The sequence below is a fragment of the Lagopus muta genome, chromosome 1 (genome assembly GCF_023343835.1).
Source record: "Lagopus muta isolate bLagMut1 chromosome 1, bLagMut1 primary, whole genome shotgun sequence".
NCBI lineage: Eukaryota > Metazoa > Chordata > Aves > Galliformes > Phasianidae > Lagopus > Lagopus muta.
Genome location: NC_064433.1, coordinates 22,961,050 through 22,982,843, shown reverse-complemented (window position 1 = coordinate 22,982,843; position 21,794 = coordinate 22,961,050). Strand labels below are relative to the sequence as shown.

At 41.4% G+C, this 21,794-nt stretch overlaps 1 protein-coding gene across 3 annotated transcripts in view; it reads left to right on the top strand.

Annotated features, from left to right (window-relative positions):
- Nucleotides 1-9,694: 9,694 nt before the first annotated feature.
- Nucleotides 9,695-21,794, top strand: part of CPED1 (cadherin like and PC-esterase domain containing 1) — a 140,396-nt gene continuing 128,296 nt past the window's right edge. For all 3 annotated transcript variants that reach the window (XR_007379582.1, XM_048959060.1, XM_048959054.1), the window contains exons 1-2: nt 9,695-9,845; nt 10,307-10,774. Coding sequence is in view for 2 of the 3 variants with exons in the window: in XM_048959060.1 (XP_048815017.1) it covers nt 10,523-10,774 (252 nt within the window). In the remaining variant the exon portion in view is untranslated. The remainder of the gene's footprint in view (nt 9,846-10,306; nt 10,775-21,794) is intronic.

Below are 21,794 nucleotides of genomic sequence, written 5' to 3'. Positions count from 1 at the left end.
TGACAAGGGACAGAAGTAGGACCCTGTTGGTATTAGCATTGGCAGCAGAGGGTTCTGTTTTGCAGATTCATTAACAGTCTCTGAGGTGGAGAACTGCAAAAGGGATCCAGGTGTGACTTTATGAATAACTGAATTTAGGCCACTCTGAATGAACAGTGCCTCTGCCATTTGGTTACTCTTTCTAGGATTGCCTAAAATTCTTTGATTGAAACAGGAAAAAAAATGCCATACTCCAGTTTCTCCATGCTGATTTACAGTAACATTCTTCATGCACTTTCAAATGCATCTCTTGTGTTTGTAATCATTTGATGCTCTATAAAGACATGCAGCAGCTCTTTCCAAAAGATCTATCTCATGTCAGGAGCTGCTAAACATGCTAACATTGTTAACAAGTTGTGTGATTAGAGAATCATAGAATCATAGAATGGCCCGGGTTGGAACAGACCTCAAGGAATCTCCAACCCCCCTGCCACAGGCAGAACTGCCAACCTCCATATATCTAATACTAGACCAGGCTGCCCAGGGCCCCATCCAATCTGGCCTTGGACACCTCCAGGGACAGGACATCCACAACCTCTCTGGGCAGCCTGTTCCACCACCTCACCATTCTCTCTGTAAAGAATTGGTAAAGACTTGTGCTTGCATATATCACATCTTATATTTCAGTATAAGCAATAGTCTCCGATCTTATATCACGTTATATATAAATTATTTATTATAAACATTACATTATTTGCTAACTAACTGTACTTGTGAAGGTACTAGAAAAAAAAAGTGAGAAAGACTTGCCTCATGTTTGGGCAAGAAATCTACCAAATGCATTAGAAAATAAAGAGCAATGCTAGGATACACAGCAGTTTTAACATCCTTAAAGCCCCTATCACTCATCTGCACTTTGTACTGTATTATCAGACTTTCTATGCTTTGTGACTGCTCTGAGCCTTCCTGAAAGTTATTCCGTGATATCATATACATTAAATAGAACAAGTATGTCCACATTGATGAAAAGGGCTACTTCCTGTCAAGAGAAGTTTTGCTGAAGTTTAAGGGTACAATGATGGGATTCTTAACATCAAGTACACTCAGTTGTTCAGCTACAATTACGTCTGCTGCTCCTAAAAATAAAAAGAATTGGAAGAATTCTAAGTATATTTTGTTGCTGAACACAAACTTATTTCTGTTAATTTCCTTTTCCTAATTAAGATTACACTAAGCCTTTCTTTACAGCAGAATAAATAATGGTTGTATGGTATTTTTACACACAGCAGTGAGTGAAACAGAAATAGGGTGGCAAAACGAATATAATTTAATATTGTTTCCACCTGCAAAATCGTGGCCTTCAAAGCAAGTTTTACTGTGTCTTTTTAGAAGAATACATGTGGGACAGATGGCTGGAAAAAGTTTGCAAACCTGACTGCTGGAAGGGCTCAGTCAGGGAAGTGCTATAGAATTAGGGAATCTTTTCTTCTCAGAAGCACAGGGATGTTTTTTCCTGTCATGGTGACATTTTTAAATCCAGTGTATAAATTTTCTTAGGCACTGACCAAGAGCATATTTTGCCCGAGGAGGTGCTGGTTTCAGAAGTAATAATTACCTCATAGAGAGTCACTTACACCAGAACGGTTTTGAACAGTTTTGCCATTCTTCTCTAACACTGTTGGCTTTTCTTGTAATACAATGTAAAATATGCACTGGGAAAACATCTCAGTTAAGTTTTAGCCCAGAACAGGAAGACTAAAGATGATTCTCAATAAAAAAAAAAAAAAAAAAAAGAGAAAAAAAAGCAATCTGAAGGTGTTTTGACTAGTAGCTACATTAACGTTCAAGATTTGCCAACTCAAAAGTGCTTTTCATCTTGAAATTGCTTTCCAAACACTCAGGTACTGCTATTTACTTAAAGACTTCTGTTAAGAGGAGGGAGGGAAAGAATGTATTGGGAATTTCTCTTTATGAAGGCTCACGAGCATGTTAATGGCAAAGATTGTAAAGTTTCTTTTTAACTATTGTTTAAATAAAGTACCAACATCTACATTAATGAAGGAAGGAATCATGTAAACACTTGCATATTCTTCATAATCACAGGAACACATTATAAAGCCATGACTTGATTTCATATTTAGCTAATTACGGTATGATTTTAAACCAACTCTATAATCATCTTTCTAAAGTTTGTTAGCTATCCGCTTTGTATTTATTTTATACCTCATACTTTTCTGTTCTGGCAAACAGTCCCTTTGATATGCTTTAGTTCCAAACTGAAACACAGCTGTATGGAAATGGTGACTGATACAAACACCGTGCTTACTCAATGTCTTTGTACTGGGATTCTGATTTGGTTACACTTTTGGGCCCCTCACTACAAGAAAGACATTGAGGCCCTGGAACGTGTCCAGAGAAGGGCAACGAAAGTGGTGAGGGGTCTGGAGCACAAGTCTTATGAGGAGAGGCTGAGGGAGCTGGGATTGTTCAGTCTGGAGAAGAGGAGGCTCAGGGGAGACCTCATTGCACTCTACAACTTCCTGAAGGGAGGTTGTGATGAGGAGGGATTTGGCCTCTTCTCCCAGGCAACGAGAAGGACACGGGGCAATGGCCGCAAGTTGTATCAGAGGAGGTTTAGGTTGGACATAAGGAAGAATTTTTTCTCTCAGAGTGGTCAGGCACTGCAATGGCTGCCCAGGGAGGTGGTGGAGTCACCGTCCCTGGCAGTGTTCAAGAGGCGCCTGGATGACGTGCTGCGTGATGTGGTTTAGTGCTTGTGGTAGTAATGATAATGGGAGGATGGTTGGACTAGATGATCTTGCAGGTCGTTTCCAACCTTGAGATTCTATGATTCTATGATTTGATTATTTTGTAATTTTTGCAAAATCAAAAACTAAGAGCAATGGCTTTAGTGTAGAAGAATTTATTCAATAAATTGCTTGGTCTATTTATGGCATTCAGGGGTTCCTCTGTAATTAAAAAGAACAAAACAGCCCACAAAAGAGACAACCACCACCAACTCATTAACCAGAAGATGAACAAAAATACTTTCTATTTACTTTTCAGCCCCTCTGCACTATTCAAATTATGTACAAAGTATAAAAAAAAAAAAAGGCAACAAAACTATTGAAATCTATCAGACCTGAGAAATGTCTTGTTTTTTTCAACTGACTCTTTTTGGAATGCTAACTTTACACATGACCCATTCAATCAAAAATAGTTCAGATCATGCACACCGGCAGTAAGGTGTTCAGCTTCCTCCTAGCCTTATTACAGCAATGCAGCATGATGTTACTCTCTCCCTCAGTTTTACCTTTCAAGCCACTTTCTCCCAGCCCACAGAACAGAACTATCAGGTGTGTTCTGAGCAAGCTGTGTAGGGCTGAGGGGCAGAGTTGTGACTCTATATGGGGCAGGACACAAAGGACTCACCCATCTGTACCAGCTGCAATGGAGACATTCCGTGTGGCCTTCTTCACTGTATCTATTCTGCCCACTTTGATTTCATTAACTGTAAGAGTGGTTAAACTTAATTTTCAGCTTTGTTTTTTGAAATATGAAAAGTCAGTGCTTAAAAGTTGTTTTGCACTTAAGGGTAGTTCCTTTCCAACATAACTTCTGTGCCACATTGGTAGCTATTCTCTTGTTCTGCTGTAATCATGATACTGTCACCAGACTCATGAAATAATATGAACTGTTGGATCAGTAAGTTCAGAAGAAGTACACTTTATTTCTTTTCTAGCATTGGCTGCCCAGAGAAGCTGCGGATGCCCCATCCCTGGAGGTGCTCAAGGTCAGGCTGGGTAGGGCCCTGGGTGAAGTCGAGTGGGGATGGGGTGGCAGCCCTGCCTATGGCAGGGATGGGTGGAACTAGATGGTCTTTGATGTCCCTTCCAAACCAAGACAATGTATGATTCTTTGCTGGCTACTCAAGGAGGCTCGAAATACCAAAAAGTTATTATAGTAAGTCTGGAAACATCTTCCCCACGGGAGAAGAAAGGGGAAGGTGTCGTTCTTTATTTTCTCGAACACTTGGCCCTTGGAAGAGAATAGGGAAACAGTGTGATTGTGAACTGTCTCCAAGACAAGCAATGCAGGGCCTCAGTAATAGATTAGGCTCAGGGCTAGTGCTTTTACCATAATTCTCCATGGCACAATGTAAGAACAAAGTGCTACACAGCACTGCAAACTGCAGAAGCCAAAACCAGCCTTTAACAAGGTCTCATACTTGATGTACAGCAAAAAAGGAGCATGGCATGAATCACAAACAACACTAAGAACAAATAAGTCAGTATCACAACCACCAGCAGTTTAATAGATATAAAAATTCTAAGTTTCCTCTAACATGTTCTGGTCAAATCTCTTGCTAACTCAAAACCTTTTACTGCCTCACATTGGGCACTAGAAAGAACTGTTGTGTGTTAACCCTCATAGGCTGCTAAAAACTACATAGCTGCTTGCTTACTTCTTAATTGTCCCCTGGAGAGAATCAGAGAGGTAAAAGTTAGAAAACTCATGTGTTTACATAAAGACAGTTTAATATGTAAGAAAGAAAGAAAGGAATAAAGGAAAGAAAGAAGGAAGAAATGAAAGAAAGAAGGGAGGAAGGGAGAGTGAGAGAAAGAGAAATAGAAAGAGAGAAAGAGAAAAAAGAGAAAGAGAAAAAGAGAGGAAGACAGAGAGAGAGAGAAAGTAAGAAAGAAACCAGTTAAAAACAAATGATGCAAAAATTGCTCACCACCAGCTAACTGATGTCCAGCCAGACCCCAAGCAATGGCAGCTCTAGCAAGCTTCCTCCCCAGCATTTTTTATTGCTGACCATATTGTCATGGTGTGTGGGACATCCCTTCAGTCAGTTTGGGTCAGCTGTCAGGTTCTGTCCTCTCCCAGCTCCTTATGCACCCCTGTTCTTACAGCCTATTTGAACATTCTTTTGATTATCACTGATCATTGTGCTGCTCTCAGCAGTAGCCAGTGAGTCTGAGCAATCAAACTGGCTATAAAATCCATAGATCTATGTGTAACCAGAATAACTGCTTCAAGAGGTGTGTGTGTAGACAGTCAGTAACAATGAGAAGGAAAAAGCAAGGAATTAGCTGATCTATTTCTTCCCTGACATGTTAATTTTTTTATTCTTCAAAAGACTTTGGCCTTTGGCTGCTTCTCACTGCCCACACCTCAAGCAGCCTTCTGTGCTATTAAAATAAATAAAGAAAGAAAGAAACAGAACCACGTGTTTCAGTGTCCACATTGTACCAAAAGGCAGTAGTAAAGAACATGGCTGAGATACAAAGAAAAATCTCTGGGCTAATAACTAAGTAGACCCAGATCCTACCTAAATCTTTAGATTAACTGGGATGAAGACAGTGGTCTGATGAGCTGCCTGTTCCCCTCCTCTGCTGACATCTCCCCTCATTTGCCCTCTCCTGCTGGTTGCCTTGTACCAGCACCAGGGACCACAGGACCTCTCCAAGGGTTGATTCAACACTCTTTTTTGGAAAACCAACCACGCTGCACACTTATTTTTCTCACGTAAGGATCAAAGGACTTAATGAGCACCACCACAAGGCAGGAAGAGCTGGAACAGATGCTAAAGTCAGGGGAAAGGGCAACAAATAAGGTTTCCGTGGCAGGGAATTCCTGGACTGGGCAATCTGTCTGTAGAACTGGAGATCTAACAGCATCTTGCTTGAGGTTCAACATTCAGCTACAACAGCTTTTTACACAATTAAAGAAAAGGAACAACAAACCATCAGACTAAAGAGCTAAAATGGACTATACATAGAATGTACATATAAAGGAGCTGCAAACCATCTGGCCAGAGAAGCATACACTGCTTGTGTAGTCCAGTTCATTTGCTTCCTTTTACATAAAAACAAAAGATTAAATCAATGGAGCAATAATGAAAAGCAAAGCCAAATGGGGAGTTTCCCCTAATACTCATGTCCTGTTAACATCAGCTTTTTTGCCTTCCAAGAATTTGCAGAATCTTCTCTACTGGGCTCTTTTCTGTGAGCCAGGATCAGAGTGCTGGGCCAAAGCAGGAAGAAGACGTGAAAACTTGTCTCTGGAGTGTTCTGTGGAACAAAATTACAACATCATTGAGGCCTGCAGTGGTCTATGAATGGAAAAAGGGGAAAGAGCCTATTTTTTTTTTTCCATGCTGGAATTAATTTAAACTTCGATTCTTGTATCACATCTTCCAACTTGCAAAGCAGTAATGAAATATATTTTCTTGACTCTATTCCTCTGTGCCAGTATTCTTCATTCACTGTTCATAATGGGACCACACACAGGACTGAAGACACATGCAAATCCAATTGCAATCTGGATTGAATTCGGGGTGAAGTCAAGAACCCTGAAGGGCTGCAGCTCATTGCTCTCTCTCCAATACGGTTTACTTGATTTACTTATTCACAGTGCTATTAATCCAGCATTTGAAGTTAGTGTGAATCTGTCGCCTTTGGTGTAGTTTTTATCATGGAAATTGGGATTTTTATCATGGAAGATGACCATAAACAACAAAAAATACATATAGGTCTGCACTGTGAAGATGACAAATGCAATTGCAAGGACTTGATGATCAGCCCAGTTAGAAATGATCTCTTTGAGCTCATTCATCATTAAAACGGTTTCTAGGATGTTATGCTTTGAACTCTGTATCTTGCTTTAAAAAACAGCAATAGTTTTTAAACATATCTTCTCCTTGGAAAACTCTATATGGTGAAATTGTTGACGCAAAATGGTTTTATTACATCAAGTCCTGATCTTACAATCACATTTATCTACACATAAATTTACTTAGAGTTGTAGGATGAGTCACATTAGATCTCTGATTCAAGTTAAGCATGCATAAAAAGGATATATTCAACTGGCCTTAAATTCCTTCTATCTTTCCACACCTCATATTTCCTCCTTGCTTAGCTCTTGGCAGTTACGTGTCCAGGTCACTACCAAGACCACTGAAATCATTCCTCATTGGTCACTAGCTTTCATCACTGCACAAACAGAGATTAATGTCAAATGAAAGCTGCAAGAATAGGAGCTGGATTGCTTAAAACCACAGCAAGATGATGAACGGTGCCTGTGTGGTATATTGGCTAAATCCTTTCAAATCCTAGTCTCTTGCAATTTTTATCAAGTCTTATTTTCCTCTTGTCTTTTCTGTGCCAGTGTTTCATTCAACACCGCCTGTTCCAGGTGATGGGGATGAGCTGGGATTCTGGCTGCAAGCATAGGAGATCACTTGTGATATTCATGTCTGGTTGGTTTTTACAGAAATGATCCCTACAGGACTTTGCCTCATGCAGAGCTGGACTGCAGCTGACTTCTTTCTGCAGGGAGCATCCATGTGTGCAGTCTAGTGTGAGTGGAAGGAGCAGGGAGAGGTGAGCCAGACAGGTCCAGCAATACTGAATAGCAAATCAATCCCTAAATTGTTTGGGATGCCAGAAAAAGATTTGTGGCTTTCTGTGAAGTCTGAAATATATACATATATCTGTGGGTACAAAGAATTATATATTTCTGATCCTACAGATAATTGTGTTCTGTGGCTGTTTGAACGCTATGCACTGAAGGCCTAGTTCTTTATTAGTCAATGCTAGTCCCTGTCAGCCTCCATTTTCAAAAGTCCTAGCTTAATTCTCAGTGTTGAAATGTGGCCGAATAAGTCAGTAGACATAGGCTGAGAGATGTGATGAAATCCTAATTAGAAGACGACAAATCATGTTCACTGCATGCTAGCTGTGAATGAGGGAAGTATTTACAGCTCAGGAAAATTGCATTGCATGTTCTTGTGATGAAAAGAAACCACAAAACATAGGGGAAAAGCCAGCTCCCTCCTTGGAACATCTGGGAAAATCAGAGGAACAGAATGCAGATCCCAAGAAGTACACAAAGAGATCTGCTTGCCCTCTGCTGACCTCCCATCCTCTATGTGTTTGCAGTATCAGCCTTGGTGCAATAAATGAGAAAAACCTGCCAGCTTGCCCTGAAAACCTGGAGCCTTTCAGTAATCTAGGAGTTGCAGGATGGATGAAGTGCCTCTGAGATGCTGGGGAAAACGTGGGCTTAAAGCCTCCAGTTATTAACTGAACAGGGGGAAATTAGGTCAGGCTGGAGGGAGCACACAGTTATCTGCCAGGCTGCTGAGGGAGCAGAGGGAGAAGAGACAATTACTTTGTTCTCATGCAGGACTGCTGCAAGGGACTGTGGGGTCCATGCCATTAAGCAGCCTTTAATCTTTATCAAGCTATTTTTGTCAAGTCTTCTAGCAATAGCATGGAAAACTCTGACAAATCCCCTCACTAGAAAGCTGGGAGAAGCTCACAACTGTGCAAATGCCACCTACACAGCTGAGGGTTCTAGTCCCAGAAAGCAGAGCGCGCCACAGGGCAAACTCTTACGAGAGTAAAGCAACAGTAAAGCAACTCTGCTGTGCTTCTCCTCCACAAATGGGGTCCTGTGATTCCCAGACTGCCTGCAGTGTCTCTGCAGAGCTCCTCTGAGTGCACCAGCTCCCCGGGTGCCTCTCCATTGTATGGCATGGATGCAGCCACTGGCCCAGTTTGCTGGCTCATCATAGGCTCTGCAGCACAGGCTGGCAGCAGCAGGGCCAGAGGGTGGGAGCTGGTGTGCTGGGAGAAGAAGCACAAGCAGGGGATTCCTACAGAGCTGAAATGGCATCTTCTGGGTGGATGGAAAGCATCTATCACTGGAGGGTACCAGCAGGTTTTGTACCCCTTTCCTGCCCAGGATAACCTAAAAACCTTGTAATTTATACAAGACAGCCCCAGACAGAATGCTAAAATGCAATGCCTGTGCCAGCTGAGGTTCTGCGTGAGGTACTGAATCACTTCTGTGGCACTTTTATATATGCAAATTGACAGTTTTAGCTTGGAAGAAGAGAAGATAAGAAAGATGAATAAATAGCAGCACTTCAAACAAATCCGTGCTCTGCTCTCATTGCTGTATATAGACCTCTGACTTGCTAATGCTGCTGCTCTTACTTTGTGTAGATTGGCCCAGGGATATCACAATTTAGCATCTGCCATTTCTTATACATGAGGCAGTGTAGGAAGAACTCTTCAAAAATAACTAAGGATGGAGGATAGCAGAGATGACGTGCACACAGATATTTTTAGCTAAAGGAACTCGATTGTTTGAGAAGTTTAGGTCTGTAAAGATAACAGAGTTGTTCAACTGTTCCCATCTGTCTCGTCCCTGTCCCATGTCAGCAGGGGGAAGTAGTAACTAAGACCTTCTGCAGCTTAGACACAAAGTGCTCTCATTGGATTATTTTTGCCTGCCTTCCTTTCTTTCCCTCCTTAACATTAGTAAGAAGTTTTATTTATACTCTGCTACGAGCTAGCGTATCTACTATGGAAAAGTACTGACAACTTCTTCGCCAGTGACACATCCAAGCAAACCTGCTTCCTTTTGCAACATTTTGGTTAATTTGGAGTAAAATACTGCAGGTGCTGCTCAGATTTCTTCTGCCTTGGAGATATTTTTCTGGTTTCAATTAGCCCGACTGCTGTAACAGCAGTTTTCTAAAAATTGCAGTGCCGGTATTTTGGAGGCACACAGCAAGCAGGACACCTCTGGTTCCCCACCCGCTGCAGGGCTGCGTCTCCAGCCCCGAGCCTGCCCCGAGCTGAGCTCGCTTAGCCCCACCCTCCAAGCAGTCCAGCCTTTATTTATATGAAGTCTGTGGTCCAACTGGCTTCAGATGGTGTGTGTATGTGCGTGTGCCTGCCTCGGAGTGTGTGAGACGAGCTGGGATCGTGAGCCAGGCTCCAACCAAGTGGTTTTAATCAGCAGCCCATTAGAGGGGAATGGAAAACTTCTAACGGGATAAGAGCTGAGTAAGTAAGCGTAACTTTGAACTCGCAATCTGGATGAAACAAAATGCAAGGGAAAATCTTTGTAGTCTGTCAGTTTTTAGATAATTGATCGCTTTTAGAGTGAGGTCTGTGCGTACTGACAGGAAAGAGGCAATTTAAAGGGACCGGACCGAAAGGAACTATAAAAACAAAGTGGGAATTGAGAATGCGAGAGAGAAAAAACAGCAAACGATTGTTCAAGAGGTTGGTACACTCTCTTACTCTTTTTGGCCGTGGACAGACCATGTTAAGCTTTAACCTCTTGCATTCTTAGATGCTATCTGGCTGAGCAGTTCCTGCCGCGAGGCTGGAGCTGCGGATCCCCTCTGCCCACCTGCCTGCTACCAGGTCTGTCCTCCTGGTGCATGGAGGTCGGCACAGCTCCAAGCAGAGCACCCCATGCGCCATGGCATGCTGCTTCTCACTTTTGTTCTTTCCCACAGGTTGTTCCCACAGCCCCATGGGATGGCAGTTCACAGGACCCTGTTCTTCTGGACGCGGTGACTTCTTGCCAGGCACCAAGAAAGCTCTCAGCAGCGGGAATGGGGAAAGCCCTCCGTAGCTTTGGATAAAGCCCGCTTTGGCATTTTTACCCTGTCAGGACATGGCTACTGCATCTGCAATGTGGCCAAGGGTGGAGTGAGGACAGCACACTGGCCATGGTTTGTGGGCACGGCCCCAGGTGCCGCAGGCTCTGTCGCCCTCGCCCCTTCCTCCTGGCCCTGGTGGTGGCCGTCTGCCTGTTCTGCCAGACCCTGACTCCCCTCATGACCAACAGCTTCCTTTCAGCAGTTGTTAATGGGATCTCCCCGAACAAACAGAGTAAAACACGGCAAGGAAGATACAAGGAGGTTGCAGCCAGCGACACACGCTGCTTCTTCCCCATCAGTGATTCACATACATTGAAAAAGGTAAGTCAGCTGGCAGAGAGTGCTGAGCAATAATTAACACAGTGAGGGATGAGGGGTCTGATAGGATCATCCGAGTCCAGCTAAAATTAACCTGAGCTTGGAAGTCTGAGCTCTGTGTACAAACAAATGTGTGATATGACAGCGACATATGTGCAAGCACGTCTCCATTACCAGCTCCTCGGTGTGGTGTTGCAATCATGAATCCCGAGTCTTTGACTGAAGCACGGCGTTACTCTGTGGCTCCAGGGAGATTCCAGTTTGCTGCACAGGCCATACTTTATTTTGGCTTTAGGAATCGGGTCAGAGGCTTTCTAGCATGCGCACATAAATCACAAGCCAGTGGGATTTCATGAAAGGGTCTGCGGCTACTAGCTGCAAAGCAGTAGTTGCCTCATGTTAAAGTTATCTGCCAGTCAGTTTTGAACTTGACTGCAATTATGCTGGAAAGCTACTTTTAACTGATTTTATTTATTTTTTTTTAAGCTCTTGCCACATTTTCAAATCACGCAATTTACTTTGGAATCATCCCACAAATTCTCCTCTGTCCTTAGGTTGCCTGGCCTCCTGTTTAACTTACACAGAGTTCCTAGGATGGGTATTAAGCCTAACAAATTCAGATGCTGTTATTTTAGTTGGAAAATGTGGTTTGTTAAATGTTCCAGACCAAGGCAGTTATTTTTACTCTGGAATCTGTGATCAGCATTAGCACAAATGTTTCAGGTTTTCTTCAGTCCTACAGAGTGTTGCTAATCGTGCAGCAGAGACCTCCCTGTAACATCATCATTGACGCTGGCATCAGGACTATAAACATAAATCTGTGACATCCCAGATTATAGACAGTTTCCATATAAAGAAGTTAAAGTTTCTAAGAATACAGGCAGATTGAGAAGGCTGATAGGGTTCAAGGTCAGCAATATTCATTTTAGGAGAGCATCTTCTGCAACAGTGAAAAGCAGATCTACAAAATAACTTTGGCATGTACTCTTTAACCTTAAGTCTTAAAAAATGGATTTTTTTTCATGTAAAGGTCAAAGAGATTTTTCTTTTGAGTAGCAGAAATCTACTCTCTATTGCATCTGTCATAATTTCATGTTAATGACCCTTTAGTACTCCAGGTCAAGACACATATTTATTCAGTGTGACATGAAGTACAAAACCTTAGAGGGAAGTAAGCATATATGACAGCATGAATTTCATCATAATGCCACTTTTGACACAGTCCATTCCTCTTCACTTGTGTCACGGCAAAGAGAATTTCTAGACTCTGTAAGAACTGGTGGATAAATGACAAAACTTTGCTTGTATGTTTTTTTAGCTGAAACTATCTGTAACACCTATTTTCCAATTGGTCTGAAGGGAAATGCAGATTGACTTGAACTAGGTTTGCTGGCTGTTTGAAGTGAGAAGAAAGCTTATGTTCATGCAGCGCGCTGTGCTTACTGCCCTCCAGCATGCCTGGTTGGATGTCACTCACACACATGTTGAATCTGGAGCACAGATTTAAACGCGTATGTTAGCCCTTATAGGTATGTTTTCCAAGCCTGTACTACACTGAAACATTCCTCTTCACATTCCAAAGACCACCCATAGCTGGCTCCCTGTTTGTCTTGAAAGTTTCCTCTAGAGCATTATGAACAAAATGCTTTGCACATGTTGGGATGTTACTCTGAGTTGCTCTCTGTTTTCAGAGAATACTCCATTGGTTGTGTGGGCTGAATAATCATCTCAGGGAACAGAAAAGACAAACATCTCCCAAAATCTCTTCCACTTTGTTTTGACACTGTGTCCTTGAACTGTGTATTTTCACCAACTGCTTATTCAAACAGCCAAAATGTTATCTTGCTTGATTTTACTGGATATCCAGCCCACATTTAGGACAGATGGAATGGTTGAAGCTTCTCAGTGTTTTATTTTATAGTCATGTGGCTACCCGCAGTAGCTAGCTGGAAACAAGTTTTCATTGCAGCCCTGGTTTAAATCTTCATCTTTGAATCAGGAGAAGTACTCTAAAATATAGTCTAAAAATTATTCACATTTTTAGTTAACGAGTCACATTTGTATTGTTGTTCAGTGAGTAGCCCAAAGTTACTCACTGAAAATTATCTTTTGTACATTTATACAATAACTTAAAGGAAATACTGAAACATGTTTTATGAAATAGATTTTCATTAATAAGAAGTTCTAAGGAATAGAAGACCCTGCTGAAGATAATACTGCTTAGATAATATGCAGTGCTCCTGGATTTTGAGCCATAGCATCTTACGACTGAATCTCCTCTGACTGGGGAAGAGCAGGTTTAATTCCTGCTTCCTTCAGAGAAGCAGTCAGGATTGTATGGAGGCTGATGTGAGAATTTGGTGATGATTGTTACTGCCTGTGCAAAATCCCTTCCAAAATCTGATAATATCTCCCTTTAGGGTACGCACTGCACAACTGTTTCAAAAAGGGAAAAGAAAAAGCTGGCACCTTTTATGAGCCACTGCAGGAAGATGAAGAAAACTGCAGCTTTGCAGATTTTCAACTGAAAATTGCCAATTTGGTCTGTAAATATGTTTTTAACTACGTGCAAGATACCCTGGGATGGAGCCATTACCGTTAGGTACATATTGCAAACCTTTATTAAACTGCAAAAATGTAGATTTCATTTATGGTCTGGAAAACCTGAATGAGCTCACGGTACTTCTCTGTTAAGTATCACACATTACAGGATTTTAAAAAGCTGCTAGAGAGCTGATTTCACAGCCTTGTTTTCTCATGAACAAAGATCAACATCTACTACTATAAAATTAATTGCTAATATGTGTATCATGAGGAACAGAATTATCGTGGTGACCCTTAAGTAGTAAAGGTGCGACAGGAAGCCAGCACATCCAGCTTCAAGCCGTCCTTAGGTTCAGCCAGTGACTCTTACCTCCTACATCACAACATATTTACCAGCAATGAGGAGAACTGATGCTGGAGTGTCTAAACTGCTATCAGCAAAAAAAACCAAACAAAAAGCCTAGAGTATAGGTTTGTGTGATGCAGTACCATATCAGAAATACCTCTGGTAGCAAACAGATGTAAAATTCATTACAGTGCTCTAGCTCTCCTTCTCAGCTACTTCTCACTTCTAATTAACTGGTCACAGCTGCATTTCCACTCTCTGAATTAAATCAGCCTAGGCCAACTAAGGTGTCTCTGCGCAGCAGTATGTTTTGCCTAGTTAGACATAGTACCTCTGCTATTACAAGGAGGCAGTGAAACAGCATTGCTCATGTCCTAGGCACATTTTCAGCATGCTAGTTCTCTAAACACCCCAGCATATAAAAGAGAGTGAAGATTTTAAGATGGGTCTTGGAGATTATTTCGTGGATACTCACATCATTGCATCACATTTCCTGTCTGTTTAGGACCACCTAAGGAATAAAAGTAAACAAATGAGAAGCAGCTGATTAAATGAGAATTTAATGAGCGGATAAGGCTGGCTTCTCAACCAATGAAAGATAAGAAGCAGATTGAAAAAAAGCTGTCTCTACATTTCTGTTAGGGTATAATTTGCTGTGAGTGAGTGTTATGAAAGCTAATGTGACTGTATCTCTGAGGTACTTTGTTGGGGAGTGAGAAATACAAATAGTGAGATCTACAGGAGGATTCTGTTGAGCATCTTACCCAGGTTATCAGGCTAGGTATCTAAAAGGTACAATCAGGACTGAGGAACTAGAGTGGAATATTCTTCTTTCCTTGAGTGGTACTCTTCCTAGTCAGAGTCAGGAGTCCCGACTTTCTAGTTAATGTAAATAAAGGTATAATTCCATAGGCCTTAATGCAAGCATTTGAAAACAAATCTGACAAATTTCATTCTCTAAAGGCATTAGAGTCTCTTTTTCTATTGTTATTCTGCATGGAATATACTTCAGTCAGTGTGATTAGTAAGGAAGGGGACAGGGGAGGGATGTTGTGGAACAAAGCACAGGGAAAGAAGGCATTGGTTGGGGCAAGTGAGGGAAGTGGAGTGAAGAACTGTAGCTGTGAATTACAAGCATCCTTGGAGGGCAGGTTGTGCATGGAAGAAACTTGCACTGGGGAGGAGAAAGGGAAGGAGGTACAGAAGTGGTGAGAAAAGAAGACAAAGCTGGTAGGAACTTCTGAATTGTAAATGTGAAGAAGTTAAGCTAGGTAATAAAATGAGTAGGGGTGATTTCTGTTGTTATGCAGAAGTTGAGTGTCTTGAGAGCTCTGAACAGAAAATATTACGTTATACATAATAATGTTTTACATATTTTAGAAATAAATTTTATCTTTAAAAGGACATCCATTTTTTAGAATGCAGTAAGTGAAAAATAATCCTTTCAAGAAAAACTTTCAAAAAGAACTCTTTACAAAAGAGAAAATGAAGTGGAAAACTTTGCTAGTATGAACCTCAGTTAGCAGAAAGCAATTGACAGATGGTACTGTATCAGCAAGTGGTTTCCTTGGAGTGATACCACATTGCACACTAAGAAAGCAGTACATTTTTCCCTCCCTTTTCAGTGTAAAATTGCAAGAGGCACTGAGGAAATGGCTATTTTTTTACTGTGCAAATAGCAAGAGATATTTTGGTAATAAAGGGCAAATCTATTGTGGTAGCAGTCAGGAAGGAGGGGCAGGGTGGAGACTTTACAGGAAGAAAACTTTGAGAAAGATGCATCAGCAGCAAGTGGAGGGAGGAAATGGAGGGAATCTCACTCATGTGCTTCGTTGGACTCCTGTCCTTAAAATCATCTGTTTTGCTGTGTTGGTAGGATTTGGCTCATCATTTGTTCCCAGCACAAAGTAGTTGGTGCCAGTCTACATGCAATCATAAGCAAAGACATTCTTAAAACTGAGTTCTGTACTTCTAGCCCAGAGTGCTGTGATGACTGTACAAATAACTCCAGTTTTTCTCCTAGATTTCTGAAGTCATCAGACACCAGCCGTCATCGTGCCAATGATTTAGTTGCTTGTTCTGTATTTTCTCAGCAAACAATTGGAAGGAGAATAACATTCCAATCATTTTATTCTACAACCCAGTCCTTTCTTATTAGGAAATCTAACAGAATAATAAAGGCAACACATATAAGTGTCCTCCAGGCAGGAAATTAACTTCTTTGGGAATTCCTGATAAAGGGGCTATATGCACTCCAAATACAACAGTAGTATGAACGAGCTTACTATTTCTGTAAGCTTTCATGCAAACATGAAAAAGAATTTAAAAGTCACATTTGGAATTAATAAAGGTCTGCACAGTTTTGTAAATGAACCACTTAGGGCATTAGAACCACATGCTAAGTTACTATCATTCTTATTGTTAGCTAATATTAGCATGATTGTGCCTCTGGAGTACTACTCATGGAAATTTATGGAAATGAAGTTGTGCCTGGCAGTATTTAGCAATGAAGGTGCCTTTGCTAGCTAAGTAGAAATTTGAGCTCTACCTGTAAATATATACTAATAATGCTGGTGTTTCTTATGGAAGACTGGTTCTCTTTCGTAGTATTTCTTCTGTACTCGCTTTTCTTGTTAAGGGCCTTCATTCTGCATAGTTGGTCATGTATATTTTTGGAGAATCACAGAATCATAGAGTGGTTTGGGTTGGAAGGGATCTTTAAGATCATCTAGTTCCAGCATCCCTGCTGTAGGGTAGGAATACCTCCCACTGGACAGGGTTGTTCGAAGCCCCACATCCAGCCTGGCCTTGAATGCTTCCAGGGAGGGGGCACTACCTGTAGAAAGCAGTAGGGTAAAAGTAAATTGAAGTCAAAATGTTTGAAGCTGTTGGACAAAGCCATCACAGCAGTAGCAAGCTTGTTGTAAGAAAGGCTGCCTGTCACTGACACAGGGGCTAACCCCATCAGAACTGGGCAGCTGAGATGTTTCACAGTTTTTAAGGTGAACATGAGATGAACCCTTATTTTAGGAAGAAGAATTTTGTTTCTGCAGTTGAAGCGATGGTCAATTACATTATATGGCAAGATTTCAGACTGTATATTTGCTTCCTTGCCAGGCAGAGAAAATGCATCAATATTTATGTAATTATGCAACCTTTTTGGAATCTGAAAAAAAAAATGCCAAGAAACTGCTTTTCTCCCCTCAATTTGAAATATCTTTGCTATTTTCTTCTTGGCCAAAACAACAGTAATTACATATTGTAGGACTCAATTACTTACCAAATTCTGGATTTTTAGAGCAAACCAGAAATTCTGTAAAATACAGGAATGATTCAAAGACTAATAAAACTTATTCTGTCTTTTTACATTTGTAACCTAGAAGTGGATAAACTTGTTTAAAGGAACATGTCAAAACATTTTCTCTTCAACAGAGAACGTCATAGTGATGTGAAACTTGCAGGTAGACAAAACTAGGAAGTATAGCTCAGGTAGTAGATGTCTGTTTTCAGTCCAAGAAGAATAGTCAAGTAACTCTTGAACATTTTCATTATGTAAATTTAGCAATTTAGCTGCTGATCTAGTTTGTTAAGACCTCAGAGGAATCTGCATTTATATAGATAGGTTTTTGTAAAAAAAGTTTGCTTTTTTTTTTTTTTTTTTAAGTTATTCTGTAAACTGAAAAAAAAATTAAAACATTCATTTTCATGCATTTTTATATGCTCCAGAGAGTCCATCATGTTTCCTTAGACGAGTTGCTAAGGCTGTAGGTCATCTGTGTAACAGCCAATTGCACTAAAATGAGGTCAGCCACTTAGCTAAGGACAATGGTTTGCAAGCTGTTGTAACAGCACTTATATCATGTCAAAGTGGACGAACATCTTATCCTGTATCATATGGCAAATCTCATCTTTGCTGTAAAGCGTCATTAATTTCAGTGAAGACAGCCACATTTTTCTTTTGGTAATGTGAAGAGCATAGGAATTCATCACCAATCCCTTCCACATAGGTGTACTGACTGTTGTAAACTGAAATGATAACAAATAGTTTGAAATTTCAAACTGAAGAAGAGGAAACAAAATGGTTTGAGTATTAAAGCATTTGCCATTTAACACCTAAATATTTAAAATGTTATCAAACATTTTTTTTCTAAGCCTGATGCACATTAAAGTTATATGAATTAAAAAAAAATAATAATCAGGACCATAAAATGTGAAAATATGGGAATAACTTATTTTCCTCTTTTGTACTCTGCCTCTGTTACACAAACCCTCTACCCAGACTGCATTTTTATGACTGAGAAACATCTTATAAAAACCAGCAGACTCCTTAAGTGCAGAAGCATGACTGCTGTTGCTTTGGTATTGGAAATGTAACTAGATCAGCATGGCTAGCGGTGTAATACAATTCATGTACAGCTTTGGAAAAAAAATACGGAATCATCTGCTACAAGTGTGAAGTTGGCCAAAATGTTTTAAATTCGATGTCTCTAATGAGGAGCTGAAAAACAACGAAAACCTTCCCTACATTGCACTGTCTCGGGAAGAAAATAGAACACAGTGAATCTTTTAACCTGGACTGCAAATAGCTCTGAAAGGAAAGGAGAGGGCAGAGGAAATAAATTTGGCAACGCTATGCGTGGATCTCAAGCAAGCACCGTAAAAGGCAGTGAGCTACTTCATACTGTTTAGCAGTGGTAGGTTAGACAGCAGGTGACGATTTTAACTTGAGGGCTCCAAGTTGTCTCAGCGTCCCAAAGATCCCATCGTGTCTTTTGGAGAGCCAGCAGCTAGAAGTGGTGAATCTCTTGGCCAATGTCTGAGGCATAGGAAACTCTGTCCCCAGCTAGGCCTTCCCCCTCCTCTCAGGCCTGCATCAGGCAGATTCAGACACCCATGGCCTGAGGCTCTGACTGGCCTATCCCCTCCGTGGGACAAGTGAGAGCGACACAACAAGGCTTCCGTGGGCTCACAGGGCCTCCATGCATCATTTGTCCTCCCCCAGCCTCATGGTTGGGAAAGTGGAGAGGGGGACTTCAGTGCTGGAAAGCAAAGGAACACTAAGGAAGGATTTGCAGCTGCTAAACGAGAGAAAAGAACACATTTCGGTGGGAAGGGGAGGAGCTGCTCACGCAACGTCACATGGCACCGAGGCCTGGCACCACAGGTGTGGTCTGCAAGGCAGCAGCCATGTTGGCACGGAGCCTGAGGAATGTTGCTTGTGTTGTTACTCACAATAAAAGCTATTACCATTTGTTTTAAGCAGATATGTTTTCATAGCAGCTTTTATTAGCTGAATGAAAGAAAAAAAAAAAAAAAAAGTGCTAACAGAGAGTGAAGGGAGATGCACATAGAGTACAATAAAGCCTGAGGTGGGACTCATTCCAGAAAGCAGACAGTCTCAGCTGCATGGGGAGGGGTGTCGGTGGGGCGAGCTGCAAACACATGCCAGAAACCAGACACAAATGTGTCTTGGGTTGCATCTCCTTAGTGCTCCTCATGTGTCCTTGGTTCACCCTGCAGTGCTGGCCATTGCAGCACGCGTGGGATGGAAAAGTGAATTTGTTTGCAAAATAAAGCTGGAGGTGGCTCTCTTCATTGATTTTCTTCCATGTTGCAAGTGAAATGGAAAGTGGGAAACATCTGGTCACGCAGCATGTGATGTTATGCAGCAGTAATGCTGTGGAGAAGGCAACAGGGGAGTGGTGTGGGGGGGGCAGGGACAAGGGCTGGGTTTAGGAACAGGGGGGGAGAGAGGAGGAAGTGGAGGGGAACCGCTGCCAGCAGCTTCTGGAGTTACCCAAGGGACAGAAAGGAGAGAAAAGGAGAGGAATAATAGGTGAAGGAGTGCATGAGAAAGAAGTGGAGCATGTCAAGGTAGGGAAACTGCAGTGTGCTAACTGCAGGACTGACGCATTTTAAAAATACTGCAAGGACAGGAGAGGACAGTTGACAGGGTTACGTAACATAATTCCTGTGACTTCAGCATGTGCTATTTGTGCTTCCTCTGACTAGCATGTGATCATCATTTATTTATCTCAATGACTGAGAAGTTTGGGGTTGCACATTTAGCAATTATTATGTACAAGACTTAGCATTGTATCTAGTTGTATTTCAGGATCCTCTAATCAATTACATCAGTCTTTTCCACAGCGGATGTTGGCTCTGGAAAACGCAAACAGATTAGAGGCATTAAGGCTCAGCACTCTAAAATAGTTTGTAGCTCTCTCTGCCATAGAGGAGCTTGAAGCAAGGCAAAACTTAAAACTGCATCCTGTAACTCATGGGTGTCCAACCTTTTGGCTTGCCTGGGCCACACCGAGTGAAGAGGAATTGTCTTGGGCTGCATGTACAAAGATTGCTCCAAAATAATGCCTCCTAACTGTTTCAATGAAAACTCTAATTGATACAGAGAACATAATAACAATAATAGAGCAAATGCTCAAACACTTTTTCAACTTTGTCACCACCATTTGTTATGCATTTTCACCAGCAATGAACAAGAAGCTTCATGCTGTACTCATAAAAATCATCACCAGCAGAGAGGACCCACTGTTGTCATTGCTGAAATGCACCACACACCCCTCACTGTGTGTACATCCACTGTTTGGTCTCCATTAAAGTTCAGCAAGCGTTGATGAATGTCAGTGGGTACCATTTTTTCCACATGGAAGAATTCAGTGACAAATTTTTGCTTCATATGCTCTTCCATGTCAGGCACCATTTTGTCCACCATTTTGTCAGATTGCCCCTGTGCTGTCATCTGTCACATGGCAACAACATGTAATGGTGGGAAGGTTCATCCTCTATGCCATACCACCAACATCCATCTCTGATGTTGTGAGCCAACACTGTAAAACAGGTGCATTACTTTTCGAGGAACCCTCATAAAATATATTATATAGTTAATGTATATAAGTAACAACACATATTTCAGTTTTTAATGTTTTTATTAAAATATATGAAAGAGAGAGCAACAAAACTCTAAAGCTAGTGGAAGCTATGTGACCCTGTTTTTGTGGAAATACTGCATGAGGATGGTTCTGTGGCAGTAGTTGCAGCTTTTAGTGAGCTCTTAAGGTGTTCATTAGAGATTTCTGATAGAATTTTACTCTTCATAGAATCATAGAATGGTTTGGGTTGGAAGGGATCTCAAGGATCTTTAAGTTCCAACCCTCCTGCCACAGGAATACTCAAGTACTCGATTGCCCAGGGTCCCATCCAACCTGGCCTTAAACAACTCCAGAGATGGAACATCCACAGCATCTCTAGGCAACCTGTCCCTGCATCTTACCACTGTCTCAGTAAAAAACTTCCTTCTGAAATCAAATCTAAATCTCCCCTCCTGTAATTTTAAACCCTTCCCCCTTGTCCTATCTACCCTTTTAAAAAAAGTTGATTTCCCTCACGATTAAAAACTCCCTTTAAATATTCAGACATCCCAATGCGGTCTCCCTGCAGCGTTATCTTTTCCAGGACGAACAAGCCCAGTTCCTTTTGCCTAATTCCATAGAAGAGGTGCTCCAACTCTTTAACACAGCCTTCCTCTGCACCCTTTTCTAAAGTGTCACATCTTTACTGTGTTGGGAGCCCCAGACTTGGACTCAGCACTCCAGCTGCAGCCTCACAAGGGCAGAGTAGAGGGGAACAGTCATGTCCCTTGCCCTGCTGGCCACCCCTCTTCTGATGGAACCCAGGATGTCATTAGCCTTCTGGGCTGCAAGCCTACAGTGCTGGCTCGTGTTAAGTTTTTCATAAACCAGGCCCCCTAAGTCCTTCTCAGCAGGGCTACTCTCAAGGACTTCTTCTCTCAGTTTGTATACATGTCTGGGATTACCTCGACCCAAGTGCAAAACCTTCCTGTACTGCTTCCTTGAAAATAATTGTTCACAAATGTATGTACTGCCAAAAACACTAACATGAGTAAAGAGTGTGTGAAATTTCTCCCTGGTAAGAGAAGTCTTACGAAACTTTGGTAAAGAGATATGATCAATTTTTTGATTGCAACTCTGTACATTCAATTTGAATATTCATGAATAATTATGTTCAATGAAAATGGACTTGCAAATAAATAAAAGACTGATGATTTTTTTTATGAATCTTGAAAACTGTCTTCAAATTCTTTTATCAAAATGG